The sequence below is a fragment of the Telopea speciosissima genome, chromosome 1 (genome assembly GCF_018873765.1).
Source record: "Telopea speciosissima isolate NSW1024214 ecotype Mountain lineage chromosome 1, Tspe_v1, whole genome shotgun sequence".
NCBI classification, from domain to species: domain Eukaryota; kingdom Viridiplantae; phylum Streptophyta; class Magnoliopsida; order Proteales; family Proteaceae; genus Telopea; species Telopea speciosissima.
Window position 1 is genome coordinate 25,552,649 of NC_057916.1, and position 17,480 is coordinate 25,570,128.

Below are 17,480 nucleotides of genomic sequence, written 5' to 3' on the forward strand. Positions count from 1 at the left end.
AGTTTCAAATAATTAGCTAATATCAGGTAAACTTTAATGTCATGAAAAAGCTCCTTGTAATTGTAAAGTTATCTTATTCGAGCTGCTACCCTATTTTTCTTTGCATTCCCTTCCACATTCAAGTGCATTCTGCACTGCAACTAATATCCCTTGAGCAAGAAGTGAACTGTATGCTCGGCCATATGAAGGCAACGAATTTTCGCTCAGCATTTCATCAGTTTAAATTATTGTTCCTTCCGAACAGGAAGTTGGGAAATCAAGTTTTCTGGGTTCTTTCTTAGGATCAACCCATTTTCAATCCCATGTTCATGTAAAAGAAAAATAAATTTTAAAATGCAAAATACAAAACAGAAAAGAAGATTGCAATCTAGAAGAGGGTTGATGCAGGGAGAAAAGCATTTAAATCCATAAATGAGAAGGAAAAAAAAAAACTGAATGGGCAAGTCAGAATATCAATAAGCTTCAGAAGTTAAAAGTCATGAAGGATTTCAACATCCCTTCACACATCTAATTGCCTCCTCATTCTTGCCATATTGTTTTGGAGCTAAAAGACTCTTAAAAAACAAACAGAAATTAAAACTTGAAGAGGGTTGATGAAGGAAAAAAAGAAAGTTAAATCGATAAATTAGCGGAATAAAAGGAATGGGCAAGTCAGAATATCAATAAGCCTCAGAAGTTCAGGTCATGAAGGATTTCAACATCCCTTCACACATCTAATAGCCTCATCATTCTTGCCATATTGTCTTGAAACTGAAAGAATTTTAAAATGCAAAAACAAAACCCAAAAAAAGCTTGCAATCTGGAATAGGATTGATGCAAGGGAGGAAAAAGTTGCATTCATAAATGAGTGGAAAAAAAGGAATGGGCAAGTCAGAATATCAATAAGCCTCAGAAGTTCAGGTCATGAAGGATTTCAACATCCCTTCACACATCTAATAGCCTCATCATTCTTGCCATATTGTCTTGAAACTAATAGAATTTTAAAAAATGCAAAAACAAAACCAAAAAAAAAAAAGCTTGCAGTCTTGAATAGAGTTGATGAAGGGGGGAAAAAAGTTGCATTCATAAATGAATGGAAAAAAAAGGACTGGGCAAGTCAGAATATCAATAAGCCTCAGAAGTTACGGTCATGAAGGAGTTCAACATCCCTTCACACATCTAATTGCCTCATCATTCTTGCCACATCGAGCAATGAAACTAGAAAAACTACAAAAAAACAAAAAAGTTAAAATAGATGATTTTTAAGGTGACAATAAAAAGGATGAAGATATATTATTCTGTTCAAGAGGACTATTCCCCCACCACTTCTGAGTGACGCATTCGCCATATATCAGTCAAATGAATCCCCTAACAAAAAATCCTAATTGAGACGAATAACAAAAGCTACAAATCTCAGGATTTTAAGACAGGGAATCAATGAGAAACAGAAAGATGCCACAGCTAACATGAACAAGTTCAAATTAACTTCAAAAAAAGGGTGGGAGAGGGGTGACGGAGGGAAACCCCTACAGAGACCCCATATTTGCTGTTGCGCAGCTATGACTCAAAACGCTTCCATGGAACAAAACGGGAAGGCGATCTTAAGGGCTGCGCTTAAGAGATTAAATTGAAAACATCAATTATTATATGGGAAAAGAAAATTTCGAAAAATCAATGAAAACCTACGTAAAGCTGCTCTAAAATGACAAATTCAAATGATAAAAAGAGAACAAACAATTAGAAAAGTACGCAAAACGGAACAACAAAAATCAAGAACGGAGCAGGAAACTCAAAGGCTGAATAGAAGATATGCGAGATTGGGTTTGATCATTCTATTCTGGCTTTGGAGTTTCTCCTCCATTCTGTTCTGACTTGAGATCCTCACTCCACTCTTGCCCGCCTCACCACAATAAACCCTAGTCGCTGCAAGAGGAAGGTGATAGAGATTTGAGGGATTAAAGTTTGATTATATAGGTATGGATACTATCTATCAGAAAAACACAACGATGCCCTAAATTTTGTAAATGACGTAAATACCCCCATCATATGAGCTAGGTCTAAGGGTGCACCTGGGGCCTGGAATTGCTCACTTTTCAGCTCAGGACCGGCCCGGCCAAAGGTCAAGCTGCTCTCTCAGGCCCAGCCTGAGAATTCAGGTCACGTTGAGCCCAATTTTTGACAAATTCCATGATGTATGTTACATTACTTGCTCAACTGCGGATATTGTCAAGGAGAAAGATGCGTTGGGGTCCTCTGCGCCCCAAACACAGCAAGGCTACAAAAAGACCACCTTACTCCCTGCTCGAACAGGGGTAAGGTCGTCTTTTTTCTCCTTCTTGTGTGTGGGGCGTATGTAAGTAAGGGCAGCTCGGAGGTAGAGGATCCAGATCTGGAGAAAGATAACGACACACCCTTACCGTAAGGCAGAGTCATGTTCCTCCGAGAGTTAATCAACTGTCCCATTTTTGCCATTTACAAGGGAGAAGGGATAGTAATGAAAACAGAAAGGACAAATGGTTATCTCTCACAGATACATTCACTTGTTTCGTGCGGTTGATCCATAATCCCCAGAAGTAGGCTAGCATGCCCTATGTTTTTTTTCTTGGGTGGAAGGATGAACACAAATTTTGATCATGTGATGCACTGGAAATGATGTGGATTTGTCTCATGTCAAGTCAAATCCAATCAAATTTTGATATATTTTTTCCACCCTGTTATAGTCCTTGATTTTTTTCAATATCTTGCTTTGCCACTTGGTAGAACCAGAATATCTTTTTTTTTTTTTGGTAATGGTAGAACCAGAATATCAGATTGAATTGAAATGCAACTGGTGGGCAGAGAACCTTGGGGTCCACCTATACATAAATTCCCAGCCCTACCTAAACTACCCCAAGAAGCTTATTAGAGGCCGGGTGTGTTATTTTACTTATGAATGAGGGCGTGTGGATACCTTGCACCTAGGTGTATAAGTTTGGCCCTATCAGCCCGAGTCTACCCTGAGCCCGAATAGGGTTTCAGCTGAATTTTTCAACCATGAGGGCGGGTTAGGGTTGAAATTTTCAGGCTCTAGGTCAAGGTCAAGTTGGGCCAGGATTGAGGCTTTGGGCTAAGCCCAGCCCGGCCCAACCCTATATTAGCTTTACAATTTATTATTTAGTATCTAATTATCTATTAATTTACCAAAAATGTTAATTATCTATCGAATGAAAATTTTTACAATTTTAAGATTGGGCTAAGTTTTTTAACCCAAAGAAAAGTCTAATATTCAATTGAGTATGAAACAAACCAATACCCAATCACATGTGTCTCATTTTTTTAAGGCATACGATGATGTAAATGGCAAAAATTAGGGTCAATCAGGGCTGGGATGGGTTGGGCCTGCGCTGAGATATCTCAACCCGACCTAGGGCCGGGTTGGGCTTGGGTTGAGCTAAAAGGATTCAGAGTTGGGCTAGGGTTTTAAAAAATCTGGCCCAACCCGGCCTTGTTTCACCCCTACTTGCACCGATATGACAATCAAAAGGTTTGTAAGTGAATGTAAACTATGATGCCTAATCAATGATTTTATATTTTACTAAATCCATTTATGGAGTGATAATTTCATGACCCAAAAAAGCTCAAAAAACCCAGAAACACATAAAAGTGTGCCAGACCCAAAAACACTAAAAAAAAACAGAAGCGTTACCATACAGAGCCTTAGACTCCGATTGAACTCGCACTACTCACAAAAAAACAAAAACTCAGTCCTATAAACCTTGGGCCTAGATTTTTAACCTTAATCCAGTCCATGGGCTAAGCCCAGACCAAGCCTTAAAATTTTCAGGTGGTCCTTTGGCAAGCTCGTGCTTTTGGGAGTAAGCACTCTATCTATATAGCCAGCGATGTTCAAGTTTTTTTTTTTTTTTTGGGAGGGGAGTTGGGGTGGGGGGGGGGGGAATGAAAGTTAATGTTCAAATAGGGGTACCAAAATGTGAATAGAACCAGTGAAACCGAACCTAACTAGTCCAAATCAAACTGAACCGAGGCTTATTGGATCAGCTTCAGATTGAGGTATTGTGAAACCGGTTGAAAATTTGGACCACTCCGAAACCAAATCGAACATGAAAAAGTGGACTGAAACCGAACCTAAACCGAAAATCTTAAAACATGTTTCCCCCCATAATTATGTATATCAATATACAAGACAAACAAAACCAAATCAGACCGAATCAAATATCAAACCGATAAGAGAAAGGCAAAATAAAATGAATCCAAACTGAATTGAAATTTACCGAAACCAATCTTTCCTTGTTGGTTTGATTTTGGATTGACCTAATCTCACACCAAAACTGATAAAACAACACCAAAGTACCAAACCGACCGATTGACTCGCCCACTTCAAGGTTGATCATTATTGGGTCTATCTCAAATCCATTAGGAAACTGAAACGACTGATTGAATTTGAGTTAGAGCATTCCCAGATCTGATTCAAATGTAGCGAGAAATTGAACGGATCTAATAGTCCAAGTAATTCATTTTCAAATCTTAAATTCTTTGATTATGTAATATCTTATTATTGGTTTGATATGTTCCAATTTTTTTTATACAATAATAATGGAAAAAGTTTTCTTTCATCAATGGTGAAGGGTTCACCCACGAATCTATCTTCATAATTACCTCTCTCTATTTGTTGGAGGTTTAAATGTCTTTCACTATCCTTGACACCCATCAACAGCAATGATGGCCATCGGTGAAGGAGTTAAAACTTGATCCTAAGATAATATCCATGTTTACAAAACGTTAACTACTCAGTCATCGGTGAAGGAGTTAAAACTCTATTCAAATGCGTATATGATACAAGGCCTAAGTTATGCATGTCTTTCTTCCCCAATTCTATCAAAGTCATTTTAAGTTTGTGTATTGTCTCGTTTAGATTATTTAATCCGAATCAAATCATTCATCCGTACTAAAGCATCAATAGACATCCGTTGTACACATCCACTCCACTTCAAGCGGCTTTTTCGCAGTTTATCACATATCGGAGCCACTCCCAAAACAACTCTAATTTGATTCATTACTTTCTCTTTCCTAGTTTACCACATATCTATTTCAATATCATCATCTCAACTACATTTGATTTATCTATATGATGTTTTTTAATATTCCACGTCATACATCATATATAGCTGAATTTTTCGGAATACGTCAATCATATAATATTTTGGACACACCTCTCCACTTTATCCATCATATTTGAATTTTTTGGATAATATCATCCTCTATTTTTATTTCTTTAAATACCTAAAATAATCACTTTGCATGATGTTCCTCTCATCAATTTTCACTAACTCGTTAAATGTCACGATGTAATTAAAGTTACATACTATATATTCCGTTTTCGTTATCTTAAAACCGTTTGATTCCAAGATTGATATTTATAATTTCAACTTGACGTTAATCACTGTTTTTGTTTTTTTCCACCAAAACAATATCATCAACAAAAAAGTATAAACCAAAGGACTTGACCTTGAATGTCTTTGATTAGATGATCTATGATAAGAACAAACAAATAAAAGTTTAAAACCGATCCTTGATATACCCAATTATAATTGAAAATTTACTACCTTGAACCTTACCGTTCTTACATTAGTCACCGCACCAGTATACATATATTTAACTATGTCCACATATTTACTTGAAATACATCTCTTCTCTAGTACGTTCCAAATTAATTCTCTCGTAACTTTGTCATAAGCTTTTCTAGATCAATAATTATTATATAGAGATCCTTCTTACAGTCTGTAAATATTTTCGAGTCTGTTAATTGAATAAATATATTTTGTCATGGATTTTCATGGCATAAAACCAAATTGGGTTTACCCTAAAAAAATGAATTATTTGAGATTTTGTACCATAAAAGAAAAAGAAAGAAAGATGAACTACTTGAGCTTGGGGTCGGTGTTTTTTTTTATTTGTTTGATGAAGGATCCAACATGGGTTTAGTTGGCTTCTACTTCAAGATTAAATAAGGTTTGACAAATCCTAAAGCATCAATTCCAATGGACCCACTGGACCCAACCCATAAATAAATTTAGTGATGGAATCCTGTATGATGTGCTATTCAACAAGAGCTGGGCCCAGGCTTGACATATGAACCCGGACCCAACTGGCTCATCCCGGTAATAGATCTATTTAATACATTTTTTATATGTAATATTTTAATGAATTTGGATACGTATGGTGTATGTATGTGAATATTCTTCCATTCTACATTACATATTCTATTTTGGTGATTTAAACTAGGGCTGTAAACGGCTCGGATTCGGCTCAGATTCACTATTATTCAAATCTGAATCCGTTTAACAAATACATTATCCAAATTCGATCTGATATCCGACGGATATTTAAATGGTATTACCGTATTCGAATCCCAGAGTTTATCGGATATCCGGATACTATCCGATCCGATAAACTATCCGATTCATGAACAATTAAACTTATGGATTTCCAACTTCGACTACCGATTTTCGACTCCGATTACCTATTTTATTAAACTACTGCCTATTCTTAGAAAGGTGTTATTTTGTTCTTTAAATTGGATTATCATTAGGTTAATGGATAGATTGATCCTGTTATCTTCAAATCAAACCTCAAAATGAAGTTTTTTACACCATTGTCATTTGAAAACTATACCCATGGTAAATAGCAATACTTTTCACCAAATGTAGTTAATAAAGCTCAAAATGACAATAGTGTAGATTGAATCTGTGATTTTCAAATCAAACCCCAAAATGAAGCTCTTCATGTGTTTAACAAATCCTTAAGCATGAGTTCAAGGTAAAAAACTAGCAAACACTTGTTCAAAGACAAACATCATAGTATTTTGCAATTCTAAACTAAACTACCTGAATAAACGATTACACTAGTACACTTCTAAATAGGATTACACATATAAATACTCTGCAAGCTTGTCATTAGTTTGTGCTTCAAACAACGAAGCTCCATTGATAACAACTCCAACCAATGTGAAAATTGGAAACCATCTGCCTGCAATAGAAATATGACAAGCCTTAGCAAATGATCTTATCTACTTGATTCACAATCTATTAATAAACGTTTACTAAATGATAAGAGCAATATCTATAAGTTACTTTGAGAAATGAGCCCATTGATTCTTAGTAGCAACCCATCACCACAATAAGTTACTTGCTATAAATAAGATCAAAGGTTACCACTTACCAGTAGTAGAAATAACACCAACAACTAACACCTTGGTAGTCATGTTCATACATCCACAGTGGAATCTGATCCATCAAATATAACAAAAATTGCCCAAATTAGTAAGAAAACAATAAGTTTATACCATGTACACTATAAATATTAGAAGAGATAAAATTATATTTCCACAAAAAAAAAAAAAGAGATAAAATTATTAACTTTATAAATACTTATCAGCTTTAATTGATGGCAACCATTCTCTCAAACAAATTAAAGCTTCAACCACTTCTGGAAGTAATGATGAGCGAGATTCAGTAATATATCTACCTCCAATACTAAAGGCAGATTCTGACATAACTGATGAAGCTGAAACTGCCAAGATATCACGAGCCATTCTAGAAATGATTGAAAACTTGGGACTATTGGTTCTCCACCAATGTAAAATATCAAAACAAGAAATTTAATAAGGAAAGCAACCTATCTCTTAGAGAAACCCACACTCCCACTTTTTTGGGCACTTCCAAGTTCCAATCCTTGCTCCTAGCTCAAGTCTTCCAAAACTCAATCTTGAATCAAGATTGTTTAAGCTAAAAACAATCGAGGGAAGAGAGAAAAATTAAACAAGATGTACTTAGGATCTATAGAGGAAATTCATGTCTCTCACATGGATTTAAACATGTACCTATGCTTCAATTAGCAATTACTTAAAAAATTCACAAGGGTCAAGAATAATAAAAAATGCACATAAACAAATAGCAAAGCCTACTTGAGGTAAGTTGAATAAATTACTAAATGTGGACAACTTAATTGCAAGATATCATCTCATTAAATGTACATGAGTGATATTCAAGGGAGACCACTATAATTCCGGATAAGGGCAGCCATCTAAATAGAGACTAACATCAACTTATCACTCAATTGACCAAGACTTGGAAAAAAAGAAAATGTAAATAATAATGCATAGCAAGAGACAACATGATAGAACAAATTAGAATGATAATTGTGCTTATGAAATGAAACAAATGGCATTTACAATAGTTAATGCAAAAGACAAATGCCAACTCTAGGCAGGGCTAATCAAGTGAGATTAGATCTGTAATCCATTTTATACTAGTTGCATTTAGATCTGTAATGGAGATTAGATTCTCTGTACTTGTATACCAATTATCCTAATTAGTTACTTTACATTAACCAAAAGACAGCATCAAAGAATAGTGAGAATTGAGAAAACATTTGATCATATTATAACCTTCCATAGAATTACAAATTATCTAAAAACATAAACCAAAGGAAAGAAGATAAGAAAAACAGAGTATACTAACAGAGGACTTCATTGACCATTAAGCAATCTTCCCAAGAGAGGTCTATGAAGTATAGCCATGAAGGCCAAGACCCATGTAGGACTTATCGGTACACTTCAAAGGAGATGGAGTGACCTGCATGAACAAATAATTAATTCAACAGGACACCTCTTGGATGGGGCTTTACCTAAAACACAATCATCTTTTACATTAATTGTCCTTCAAGTTGATCTTTTATGTACAGTTATCCATGTTTTTACATCTACTCAAACTCAAGCAGCTCTTAGGATTGTTAAAATAATCCACATTGCATTAATATTTTGGGTTACCAAATCCAAGAGTTAGAACTTAAGATAGTCTCAATTGAAAGCACAATTTGGCAGTAGCTCAATTAGTAGCAACTGAACATTTAACATTGGGTACACAACTAATCTAAACTTCACCTCATATTACATTCTAAAGATTTTAGGACTTATTACAGTCAACATCCATGTAGCATTTTCAACTTCATGAGGATTGGAATTGACATATCGATGGTTGAAGGTGTACCCACCATCCATGTAAACCTTGTGATCATCCTTGAAATGTGCAACAAATATTGGGTAAAAACCTTTTGTTACTAAGTTCATGGCAACAAGATTTTGCACTAACCATTCTAGTTATGCAGATCTTTGAGAAAGGTCATGGATAGGGGTGGAAATCCATGGTGTGACTGACCAACACTTCACCAAAGAACAATGGCAGAGTTGTTAATGCAAGGAAAAACTTGTACACACAAAGTCTAGACCAATTTCAGCCCCTGTTCATGAAGTAAGAGATTATGCCAATCATAATATGTGACCTTTTAGACCTGTCGAGACCAATTAGATGGTTATGGAGATCAGTTCATGCAATCCCTTTCAAGGATTCATGCCGTCTGCAAACTACCTCACTATGCAATTATACAACTCCAAGGCCTGCAGACCTGATGGGTCCAATTTTCAAACTCATTTGGGGTTTAATCAAGCAAAAGAAATTGAATGAGACAAGAGCTTAAAGTGTTCAAAGCCTGAAACTAAACACATGAAACCGAGAGCTGAGAGCCTAAATCAAAGTATAAACATCTATCACTGCAAAAACAAACCCACAAAAATGGAAAGTTGTACAGTATAAATTTCAGTATATCTTCCCCAAATGGGATTCTTCGGTTTATTGCCTAGCACAACACCAAACCAGAGATACTTGCAAGAGACAAAACCAAGAGAGAGATACGGAAGAAGAAGAAGAATCGTATACCTCATTAGTCCAAAGTGAGAGTCGAGGGGGTTGTGCGAATGCCGTTGCCGTTGCTGTCGCCGCTACCGCTAAGAGCCTAGAATCAAGAATGAGTGACTGACCTTGAAGCTTGAGGGTTGAGTGCATGCTGCCGGCGCCGTTGAGAGCTTGAGTGTTGAAATTTTGAGACTTGAATCGAGAGTGAAAGAGGGAGAAAGGGATTCAAGAGAATAGGAAGCCCTAATTAGGTTAAGACTTGAGAGTGATATTACGAAAATAACCTTATAAAATACAAATAATAAAGGCAATACAGTAATATTGATATTTATTTATAAAAAATATTAAAAAATCATAATTTACAATCGGATAATAAATTATCCGATTATTATCCGACTCCGAATACGATTAGCTTTCGGACGGATTTGGATATTTTTCGGAAACCAAAATTTCGGATTCGGAACCTCTTAAACGGATTTGAACTCGGATCGGATTCGGATTTTCGGCTCTCCATTTACAGCCCTAATTTAAACACAGAACGTAGTGAGGTGTTTGGGTCGAGTGTTTTGGGGTGGTGGGAATTGGAATCAGGGGTAAGAAATGTGCTGTTGGGGTCTACTAAATGACATCATTTTTGGATATCAAAAGAATCAGAATTTATAAGTTTCATGGTGATCATGGACAAGGTATTGGTATTTTATCCATATCACCAGAGATCCATCCCTGTACATGTTTGTTTGTTTGTTTGTTAGTTGGTTTTTTTTTTGGGAAATTCCGTTTGATCTTGAACCGAAAACGCCCGATACTAGGACAAAACAGAGGTATCGATATCAGTATCGGTATCACCAGATACTAATATGGCCTGAAGATAAAGATACCTATATCCTTGCTGGCAATTACAAAGCTTAGGGACAAATTTTCTTTTTTTTTTTTTCAATTCACACTGAACTTAAAACATTAAGGCTTCCATCCGGCTGCAAGGAAATAAAGTGAAGGGATGTGAAATAAAAAAAATATATATTAAAATAGACAAATTTGAAATCATTACTTAGCATGATTTTGTAACTAACTCTAAAATATTTTAAATTTAGTTATTAAATAATGGGAGAGGGTTTTCTAAACAAGTAGCTTGGAAATTAAGGATCTCTAAGTGGGCACCTAAATGTTTGCTGCATGGCAGTTTATATGGCGACCAAACCTTATAGATAGGTAGAACCCATGGTGTCTTTCTCACATGTAAAGTTTCAATTGAATTGGATTTTTTCCAACTAGACCATGTATAGGTTTTGAGAAGTATATGACTATGAGAGAGTACACATTACTTTTTTTTTTTTGATGAAAGTGTAATCACACAAATCACACACCAATCCTAAAAGGTTAATTGACTTTTGAGACCGTGGAATGGCGAGTACACACTACTTGTCAAGGTTACAAGTGAGCATAAAAATTGGGGATATATGCCATTACATGGAAGAGTATATGATTGAATTAGGTTCTGAATTCGAGGAGTAACCAATTGATGTTGATCTTTGGACATTTAACGGTCAAAATTGTCATATCACTCATCCATATGGTAAAAATTAAGTGCCAACCTAGATGAGTTTTAATTAGGTTATACAATCATAATTACAAAAATTTTTTTTTTCTAATTGAATCGGTTTCACTTCCCTTCTATCCCCTTTACTTAAACCAGATGAAGCTTGAGGGAATTGGGATCTAATCTCCACGTCCCCATCCATTATCCCCACAACTATCCCAATCCTTCCCTCTTGCCAAACTCGACCACAAAAAGAAGGTACATAAAAGCTTTCATCTTTGGCCATTACTGATCTCTGTGGCAGACACAATTTGAATAAAAGAAAGATTTAGAGTTTTTAATGGACCCACCACATCCAGACATCTATGTTTTAATTCTACAAATATTCAAATGTACATGATCCAAACATTTAATTTCGTGTCAGACTCTGTCGACTAGCAATGAATTCCATTAAAGTTCTACGAAAAAAATAGACTTCCATTAAAGTTCTTTCTTTAACCTCCCTTCCTCGTTATAAAAGAGAACTTGTCTCTCTCCTTCAGTCTTATACCCTTCTCTCTCAAGCATATGTTGTCATATGTTTCTTCTGGGGGTTCATTTTCTTTACCATTATTCTTTTAATTTTGGTGTTTGAAGTGTTAACCACTGTTTCGGTGGATCCTTTTAAGGAACTTCGGCACATAACTATAGAATAAACATTGATATATAGATAGGCTTAAATTAAATTAGGGAGAGGGTTCCATAAAAGGCAGCATGGCCAATGGGAGGGTGTACAAAAGCATAAATAAGGATAGAATTTCTATGTTTCATGGGGGTGGGGCGATCATTTTACATCTCTCTATTATTTACACTTCTACCTGTCTATTACTATCCAACTCCAAACTCATCTCCATCATCACTCCAGATCTGGTCCAATAACTGAAGTTGAATCAACAAAAGGAAGCGAGAGAGAGAGAGAGAGAGAGAGAGGCTGATAAAAGCATGAACAGAAAATGCAAATAATAAGAATAATAAGTTGAACTTACCTTCGTCGGAGGGTGGCTGGGCCAGGGGAACTCCGTTAGAGAAGGGTTGGTCTTCTACAACTTCGCCGGAATTGGTCTGTTAACAAAACCCTAACTCCTTGAAGGTGTTTTCAAAATTTGGAGAAGAATGGGAATAAATGGTAAAATGGTACTTAAAATAAGTCACTAAACTAAAAGGGTAAAACAGTATTTTTACTTTAAAAACTATCAGTTCATTAACACTGTGAGCCATCAGAGATTTATACATAAAATATGAAACTAGGAGGGGTGTTCTGTTATTGTTTCAAACACTAGGGGATGTATGTAATTTGCTCAAAAAATAATTTACAATTGATGTTATCCAAGTCTAACTTTCATACATTGACTTCCACTACTTTACAAATTTCTACACTAAGGTTTTGCTATTGTAAACTCATATAGCATGCAAATTCCTTGAAAACTCTATAACAGAAGTTAAAACACATTTAAAAAAAGAGGGGGGGGGGGAGTGCATGGTTTTGGTTCTTAAAGGGGAGTTATTTCTTGAAAACTCTATAACAGAAGTCAAAACACATTCAACCAAGGTTGGTTCTTTCTTGGTACGGTAAAAGCAACTTGTGAATCACTCACTAAGAATGGATAAATAGATTAGCAGATTATCAGGTGAAAAGGAAGGGCAATTTAGGTATTTAAAAACATGAGGGGAGAAGGAGATATAAAAGTTTAAAAGCAGGGGAGTATCAGATAAGAAATTTAAGGTTGGAGAGTTTTAGTAAATATAGGCTAAGTGTAGGGAAGTGATAGTAATTGCCCCTTTCATATATACTGTGGTATCTTAAAAAAAAATAAAAATAATAAAAAAGGATACCATCTAGCATGGTAAGTGATCTCTTTCCAACTCTTTCCTTTGCCAGTCGTTCCTTAGACTTTTCACCAGGTGGCGAGCAGTCTTGTTGTGTTTTGTTGAGATTTTAAGAAAACCCTCCATTATTCATTCCCAGTCAAAAATTAGTTGAAAGGTGCATATCTAAAGCAGTGAATTTAAAAAAAATGTTTTTTTCTTTTGACTACCCGTTGTCTTTTCTCAAAATTTCTTTATGTCAAGGTTAAAAATGTATTTTGTAAAATATAGGAGAGGGTTGGGTATGTTGTCAATTTTCAGTAAGCTAGCGACACGTAACAATCACAAGAAGGAACACAAGAGGGCAAAGAGGTCTTTTTCTAAAAGAGAAGAAGACAAGAAGAGACATGCGGGGAACCTTGGCTACATGCCCAACCTTTTCCCTTAAAATATTTTGAAAATGGTAACTTATATTATGTATTCTCAAGAGCTGCTATTATCTTGAACTTTTTCAAGCACATAATCATAGATTGGAAAAGATAAAACTATTTTATCCCTCATTAAAAGAAGAAATGTACAACTAAAAAGGTAAGATTACAAATTTTTTCACAAATTTTGGTGAAATTAACAAGATTTTACCTTGGTTGAATTGTTGAAATAATTTTTATTTTCAATTTAAGAAAAAAATTACTATGCTACCCTTAAACAAATTCCTTTATACCCATCAAATAAAAGAATATTTGGACCCCATATTGGCATTCTCTTTTCTATTCTAACCAGCCATGTGGCTTCATGTGGATCTCACATGAATGATACTATTGATACCATTTTCTAAACCCTCATTAGTGTAGCATACATATCCCGTCTGATACCGTCATTATAGGGAACTCTCCCTTTATTTTTTTTTTTTATAAGAAAAGAGAATATTGCATATATGGTTTTGTAGCCCTATGCCAACATGGAGGGCCTATGGGAGTGTGTGTGCCAATCATCCAATATGGGGGTGCGATGGTCATTTTGCTAACGTTGTGTAATTGCGTATGAAATGCAACCAAAGAAAGTTTCTTTAGAATTAATTTTTATGATTAATTTTTTTTTTTAAAATATTTTTTATGGACTAGTTGAAATAGGTTAACTTGTACAGTCGGTGAAATTTCATGGTTCAACCAAAAAAAAAATAAAAATTTCTTACCTTCAATTTATTAGCTGCCCACCTCTTTCCCATCTTTGCTGATTTTCTGAGCTGCCCACCTCTTTCCCCTTCTTTATTGATTTTCGATCTTGCCACATATATAGAAAATTCCATTTCGACAAGAACTTGTCCCAATGAGCACCAACTGTACTGACATGTGGAAGGAGGTGCAACCATCCAGCCAATATCGATTCAATGTCCACCAAACTTCTCGGTGGTATTTTTTTTTAAATCCTTTTTCCATTAATGTAGGGTGTCGTCTGGGTGGTTGAAAACCCATGGCCCTAAGTGGATGACTATGAGCGGACGATTTGGGGCCGGAATTTTATGGGATTAGTAGATTCTAAGGTCTAGTAATTCAAATTTCAGTTTAATTGAAGTTAGTCACATCACAAAACAAAGTACATATAAATCTTACATTACCAAGAGATGCACAGGACTATGCAATACCATCGTTTAGGGTGGAGATTTCAACACATGGCAGTTCGGACATCTAACAATCTGAATTCATTGATTTTTGTTTTTGTTTTATTGAGTTTGGCACCATTGAATGTTCAATGAACATGTCGACATCTCCATCTAAAACTATTGCACTGCACAGTTTTAGGGATTTGGAGAAGATTATTTTCCGTAGATTGAGGAGGATAAACGAGTGAATGTGAGGTTGACATTTGACAAGTGACTTATTTTGATTATATCCTACGTGATTATTATCAGGATGCGTGGCCTACACCAACATGGGGCCAATGAGACCGCATGTGGGAGCATTCAATGAGGGTGGGGCAATCATTGCACCTCTTCGTCTGAGCGCAAGCGTCACACAACCTCCCATATCCCATATATCCAATGGTCAAAATCATAGATTGAGGTATTGGTATCATAGTATCATATCGCCTGATATGTTAGTCACGGATCTTGATTCCGTATCGATTCCACAAAATGGACGAAGGGACATGCAACTGGACAAGGGATAAAATAATTAAAAATCCGGTGGTCATTTCCATCCGTACGAATTGTACCGGGCAGGAAACTTTAGAGGATAAAGATTCCTTTATTGGTATTTTTGCGGGTGACCAAAATCGACAACCAAAAGTTTTCACCATAAATGTATGCTTGAAAATCTTGAGGGAAAACAACTTTCTCACCATAAAAGTATTTTTGACAAATTTAAAGGAAACCAACCTAGCAAGCAAGCAACCAACAGTCAAAACCTAATGGGTGAACACAGCACCAGGAAATTAATTAATATCGTACTATGTAACTGTTAATGAAATTCACACATACCCAACTACTTCACTCAAGTCGGGCCTCCATTCATTAATGGTGATCTTAGTTATTATTTTCATTATTTATACAGGGTTCTCCACATCTTCTTCCCCCACCACTCCCTCCTGCAGTCTCTCACTGTCTGTCTCTGCATCATCACTCATTTTACTTTGTTGCTGTTTGCTTAGCTTCCAACAACATTCAACAATGGCTCTTTCTTGGGTGATCACAGCACTTCTCTTCTCATTGGTTCTCTCTCATGTCGAATCTTCATCAGCTCACCAAGCCTTACTGCATGGCTCAGTCTCTTGCCTTGATTGCGCAGAGAACAACCAGCTCCATGGTTTGCTCTTTTCTTGAATGACCTAATATTGCATGCCTTTTCTTTCTTTCTTTCTTTCTTTCTTACTTACTTGCGTAATCTCTATTACAGGCATTAGGGTTTTGGTGGGATGTGATGGAGTGAAGAAAATGGCGATGACAGTAACAGACGAAAATGGTCACTTTAGAACTGAGCTGCCACGGGATTCTTCTTCTAAGTCTTCCACCAACAACTGCCTAGCCAAGCTGCTTGGTGGGCCCACACAGCTCTGTTCCACCAAAAAAACCCTAGTCTCTAATGTTGTGAAAGCCCATGATAAAAAATCTTTCACCATAGCCACACCCCTTGCCTTCTTCACATCATGTTCTACAAACACTAAGGTCAAGACCCAATCATCACCGTCGGATGAGATGACTAAGACCTCCCCACTGGATTTCGGATCGTCCAAGATCATTGGTGTACCAACAGAGTGGGGCCTTCCACCTGCCAGTGACTATATTCCAGTCCTGCCCATCATAGGAATTCCTTGAGTGCTTATTCCATCTGAACGGCAATGAGTCGTTTACGTACGTGAAGATTCTCCGTGCTCGCAGTTTATCCCTTATATAATAATATCTAGTACATGGAATGATGGAAACTACTTTAAGCTAATTATGTAGTGTATGTTTTCCAAGAGATTTGTACCTATTTGTATTATGGACGGTAGAGGGTTTTGTGCTCCTGAGGGAACATGTTACTCTATAGTAAGCATGTGTACTCTTTAAATATTTTAAATACATAAGTAGTTAATGCTTTTTATGTTAATTGTACTACTTTTAACGGTTTTTGTTTTGGGTGCAAATCTATAGTCTATAGAAGGGCAAGATTTATTAAAACTCTATGGAGTCAAAAAAGTATTTAGGGAGCATATTTTCCCGGATGTATGTGAGATCGGATCATGTCCTTGTACAAGTACGGATTTTAATCCTCTCCAATTCCTAAAAGCGTGTGCAGTGCAGTGCAGTGCTAGGTGGAGATGTCGACACCTGCAGCTCGGACATCCAACCGTTTGAGATCAATGAATTTTTTTTCTTTTTTCTTGAGCTCGACATTGTTGGATGTCCGAACTGCTAGGTGTCAACATCTCTACTTGGCACTGTCCCACTACACACTTTTAGGGAAAAATATTTGTGTGTTCCTACTAAAAGGCCATCAGCCAAGGAAATTGAATAATTCACTTTCCCTTTGGGTTCATATATCCCCTCCTAGGTTTTAGTATTTTCAAAAATACCCTTTAAGATCCCATTTCCTTGGCTGCCGGCCTTGTAACAGCAAAATTTTGTTCCACTTTTAGGGAATTGGAGATGATATTTTCTGTATTAATACCATCCAAGGCAATCACAATGGATTCCATGTGACTGGCCCTGGAGGGCCTTGGATGATACTTGTACAATGACATGATCCATGACGCGTTCTCGACTGGAAAAACCTATCCTAAGGAAACGAGAGCGCACTTAGCTACCCTAAGGACTGCATCGTTTACATGTCTAGGTACATAAATAAGAAGGCAATTACTATCACTCTCCTAAACTTAGCCTTTATTTACTTATA

General features: G+C 36.3%; 1 protein-coding gene and 4 non-coding genes across 5 annotated transcripts; 1 reads left to right on the forward strand and 4 right to left on the reverse strand.

Annotated features, from left to right (window-relative positions):
• Nucleotides 1-434: 434 nt before the first annotated feature.
• Nucleotides 435-535, reverse strand: LOC122649240. Its single transcript, XR_006331213.1, has one exon. It is a non-coding gene; the product is annotated as a small nucleolar RNA Z266 (small nucleolar RNA).
• Nucleotides 536-641: 106 nt separating this feature from the next.
• On the reverse strand, nt 642-741 carry LOC122649238. The gene has a single exon (XR_006331211.1). It is a non-coding gene; the product is annotated as a small nucleolar RNA Z266 (small nucleolar RNA).
• A 119-nt stretch (nt 742-860) lies between these two features.
• On the reverse strand, nt 861-960 carry LOC122649239. The gene has a single exon (XR_006331212.1). It is a non-coding gene; the product is annotated as a small nucleolar RNA Z266 (small nucleolar RNA).
• Nucleotides 961-1,086: 126 nt separating this feature from the next.
• LOC122649237 lies at nt 1,087-1,185 on the reverse strand. The gene has a single exon (XR_006331210.1). It is a non-coding gene; the product is annotated as a small nucleolar RNA Z266 (small nucleolar RNA).
• Nucleotides 1,186-15,741: 14,556 nt separating this feature from the next.
• On the forward strand, nt 15,742-16,420 carry LOC122649170. The gene is made up of 2 exons (XM_043842546.1): nt 15,742-15,911; nt 16,002-16,420. The coding sequence occupies exons 1-2, from the start codon at nt 15,776-15,778 to the stop codon at nt 16,418-16,420; spliced, it is 555 nt and encodes a 184-aa protein (XP_043698481.1). The 5' UTR covers nt 15,742-15,775.
• The last annotated feature ends 1,060 nt before the right edge of the window (nt 16,421-17,480 follow it).

What these genes read in the sequence shown, in the direction of transcription:
- LOC122649170 (XM_043842546.1), top strand. Translation starts at nt 15,776, where the DNA reads ATGGCTCTTTCTTGGGTGATCACAGCACTTCTCTTCTCATTGGTTCTC. An exon ending in AGAGAACAACCAGCTCCATG is followed by an intron (nt 15,912 to 16,001) that starts GTTTGCTCTTTT and finishes TCTCTATTACAG; the next exon opens with GCATTAGGGTTTTGGTGGGA.